The sequence below is a fragment of the Sinocyclocheilus anshuiensis genome, unplaced genomic scaffold, assembly GCF_001515605.1.
Source record: "Sinocyclocheilus anshuiensis isolate Anshui unplaced genomic scaffold, SAMN03320099.WGS_v1.1 scaffold2039, whole genome shotgun sequence".
NCBI classification, from domain to species: domain Eukaryota; kingdom Metazoa; phylum Chordata; class Actinopteri; order Cypriniformes; family Cyprinidae; genus Sinocyclocheilus; species Sinocyclocheilus anshuiensis.
This window is the reverse complement of record NW_015550822.1, coordinates 455,557-459,696: the sequence shown is the minus strand read 5'-3', so window position 1 is coordinate 459,696 and position 4,140 is coordinate 455,557. Positions and strand designations below refer to the sequence as shown.

At 36.4% G+C, this 4,140-nt stretch overlaps 1 protein-coding gene across 1 annotated transcript in view; it reads left to right on the top strand.

Moving 5' to 3' along the window:
- limch1b (LIM and calponin homology domains 1b) overlaps positions 1-4,140 on the top strand; it is a 52,438-nt gene that overhangs the window by 45,692 nt on the left and 2,606 nt on the right. Inside the window, exons 18-20 of the mRNA XM_016450507.1 lie at positions 206-293; positions 472-555; positions 1,127-1,235. Coding sequence (XP_016305993.1) covers positions 206-293; positions 472-555; positions 1,127-1,235 — 281 coding nt within the window. The remainder of the gene's footprint in view (positions 1-205; positions 294-471; positions 556-1,126; positions 1,236-4,140) is intronic.

Below are 4,140 nucleotides of genomic sequence, written 5' to 3'. Positions count from 1 at the left end.
TCTGTCTGTTATGTCTCTAGCCATGGAGATAAGCTCTATCTGTTTTGTCTTGTCTCAGATAGCCTCGCCAGTTTCTCTTTCCCACACACACACACACACACACACACACACACACACACACACGTTAAACTATTTGTCTTTTTTAAACTATTTTATATTTTACTTTACTTTACTTTACTTTACTTTACTTTACTTTACTTTACAGATATGCCACTGGGTAACAGGCAGATACCCCAGCAGAATGAGACCTGGAAAAAGAATGCATCTCAACCAAAATCTGGTGGACGCAGGAGGTATATGTCTGTGTGCATTATGTATTCTTTCATTGATTTCTTTATGCTCACACAAGCTGCAAAGTGTTGTTCAAAGTTTATATAATTTTTGATTGTTTAATTCATCCTTATGGCTGAAGCTTAATTATTCTGAGCATGTGTGTGTGCATGAACACTGCATGTGGCTCTCCATTCTCAGGTCTGACTCTATAGAGAACATTGGGCCAAATTCATCAACATCACCTTCATTCACAGATACACAACCACCTCCATCACCAAACAGGTACAGCACAGTTTCTCTGATGTGAGATCACAACTAAAGATCCAAATGATCCAGTGTTAAATGATCACTCATTCCCTGTTTCCACCCATCACAAAACAGAATTGATTGTAAGTGAATTTTGAGTCAGTATTTGAGTTTGAGTCATTATTTGCCATAATTAAATTTGTATTATATGATAATATGAACAAATATCAGCATTGGCACTCCCATTTCAGTCATCCATTAGTTTTGATGCTGTGCATTTTCTGTTAATGTCTGCTGCTGTGCTTATTACTGACAATTATTATTTTTTGTTACACTTTATTTTAAGTTGTCTTTGTTACAATGTAATTATAGATTTAAGTACTGGGTAATATTAATTAATAAAATGTACTAAATATAGGGTTAAGGTTAGGATTAGGGTTAGTTGCAAGTAATTATGTATAATTTACTGTTTTTACTGTAGTCATTACATATAACATTTAACAAGGACACTATAAAATAAATAATGTATAATACATAAAATAATAATAAGGTATTTTTAATTTAATTATTTTTTAACATACATTCACTTTTGTTTGTGTATGTGTAGGTCTGTCAGTGGGAAGAAACTGTGTTCAAGTTGTGGTCATCCACTTGGCAAAGGTGCCGCCATGATTATAGAGACTCTCAGCCTTTACTTCCACATCCAGTGCTTTAAGGTATGTGTACATATTACAGCTGGAAAATTACAGATGCCAGTGGCGTAGCCATCATTTCAGAAGTGAGGGGGACAGAAATGTCAAATATAATAATACCTTTTTTTTTTTTTTTTGGTCTAATTAACAGGTTTTCTTATCTTTTACTTTTAATTGGCTAAGAAATCAGATACACAGCTGGACAATTACCAATAATTTTGTTATTCTGTAATATTTTTTCCTATATTTTCCTAATGGCAATTTTTTTTATTTGTTCATATACTACACTTTTAAAAAACGTTTTTTTAATTTTTTAAATTTTTTATTGTCAAAAACTTTTGACTGGTAGTGTATAGGCAACTTTAATTTTTCTCTAATGTCTAGCTTTTAATTGGCTTAGAAATCAGATAACTGCTGGACAATAACCAATAATAATTATTTGTTTATATACTACAAACACTTTTTTATCACATAAGGCAGAATAGTTTCTATACTGTAATAAATGCTATGTCAGTTAGCACTGCATTGTTCATATACTTTATTTATTACCTGGAGATGACTTGACAAACACAAATAAACCATATATTGTGTATTGTCGCAATCGTACGTTTAATGTCTTCATGTTTCCAAACGTTTCTGTTTTTCTGTGAAAACAACTGTTTTCATACAGCGATAGCTGGACGCTTTTGTCCATTTCCTCGTACGACTTTCTGCGCGACAGCGCTCTCCGGCTACGAGTATGAATGAAACATACACTGCACGGAGTGTTTAGCGCTGCGCGATGTTCATCTCGCTTTAATCTGGGTCCGAATAAAACATCAGATCATGCACAGACTATACTGTCTCTTTGAATTTAAATCTATATTTATTCACACCGGCTCTTGAAAACCTCTATGCGAACACACTTGCCCGAAAAAGTGCGGGGGACGAATTTACGTGATATTAAAAGTGGGGGGGACACGTCCCCCGCATCCCCCGCGTAATCTACGCCCCTGACAGATGCCAATTTATATCGTGATGTAATCACTAATATTGTCAATGTCACTAAAGAGACCCATTGACAGGATGATAACTTTAATGATGACTATAAAGTTTTAATAATCGTTCTAATTTTATGAGAACAGGGAAGTCCACACCTCACACATTTTTTTTCCATTTGATGAACACTGACAGCCAATCAAATATCCCCTTGACTTTAAAGAGCTCAACCATTTCAAGTGGCAGATGACGTAAATGCACACTTCCAAAAAGTAGTACATTATCATCCAATGTTGTGGATGCTAATATAGTTATCATTATAGTTGTTGTTCTTGGTGTTTACGTAGGATCTGTTATAGGGATAAATATTGTGGATTCTACTGTGTTTAAAGATTATCCATATTCTTATGAGATATTTTCCAGATGAACCATCAGGGTTTATGGCACATTGCAGATGTTTGGCTTTTCATTTAGTTTTACTGTCAGAGTTCCTTCTCTATGAGGTTCAAAAATCTGGGGTTCATAAATTGTTTAAATGTTTTTGAAAGAAATCTATTATGCTCACCAAGGCTGCATTTAATTGATAAAAAAAATACAGTAAAATAGTAAAACTGTGAAATATTATTACAATTCAAAGAACTGTTTTTTATTTGAGTATATTATAAAATTTAATTTATTCCTGTGATGGCAAATCTGAATTTTCAGCAACCATTATACCAGTATGTAACAGAGTGGAGACAGGAAGTGAATTTAAATGCAGGGTTTATTTCAAAGCAAAAATTTGTCTATAAAACAATACCAAAACACAAGAAACAACAAGGGGAGACAATGAGGAATAGCATGTAAATGCAAAGCAGTGAATGTCTGTAGGAGACAGAGGTTGAGTGTTAATGCTGTGTTTTTGTGCAGTCTTTGATTGAGTGCTAAGTAGAATCACGTGCAGGTGAATAATTCCAGGGATTGTGAACAGAGTGAGCAGGATGAAGACCGTGATAGTGACAAAAGTGAGGGAGAACTTGGTGTGGTGACACAGTGACTGGTTTGTCACAAAAGATCTAAAGGAGACCTATTATTACATACAAATTTTTCCCATTTAGAATGTTTCTCAGGTTCGCTTTCGGAGGTGAAGCATGCCAATATTGAGCCCTTTGGCCTTGTCATTTTGCGCCTTCACAGAGTGCATGGATGCAGCCTTGGCTGAATTGCGACTCCAGAGCATCCGTGTACTGAATTGTCTTGATGACTGGCTAATCTTAGCTCAGTTTGAGGCATTAGCGCTTCTTGCCTGTTGCTAGGGTATTCCAGCCAGCCTATTCCAAATGTTGTTGGGTTTATAGCAGCGGCCCTTGTCATCACTCTAGTCCTGCTCCATATGAGGCCCTTACAATGGTGGCTCCAATGCAGGGGCTTTCAGTTATGCCCAAGTGCCTTTGTACCCTTCTTTTGTGGAGATGACCACGGTTTCTAAATCAGGGCGTATTGGCCTCAGAAAACTATTATGACGGATGCCTCACTTACAGGCAAGGGTGCTCCCTGAGGAAAAATGTATTGCTCAGTGGTGGCTCTTCCTAAGCTCAGGAGACTTAGTCGTGATTCTCAAATATCTCTCATTTTAGTATCAACAGCATTTCAGATGTTTCTCCAAAAATTCCATAGGAGAAATAAAAGTAGACACAAATGAGATATAAGGAAGTTCTGAGAGAGAAGAGTCCAAAATGAGAATGGGCTGTGAGCAACATGGGAGATCTCTTTATTGTCTTGTTGTAATCTCTTTCAAGACTTGGTTGATTGGCCGAATACCTCAAGCGTGTGATGGAAACGTTACACCCCTTACCATATTTGGAAACACACAAAAGTTACGCCTTCTTTCTTTGTGTAAACATTTGGGCGGCGTTATGCAAATCTTCCCACACAGTGACATAGACATGTGGGGGCGTGTTAGAACGAGCCG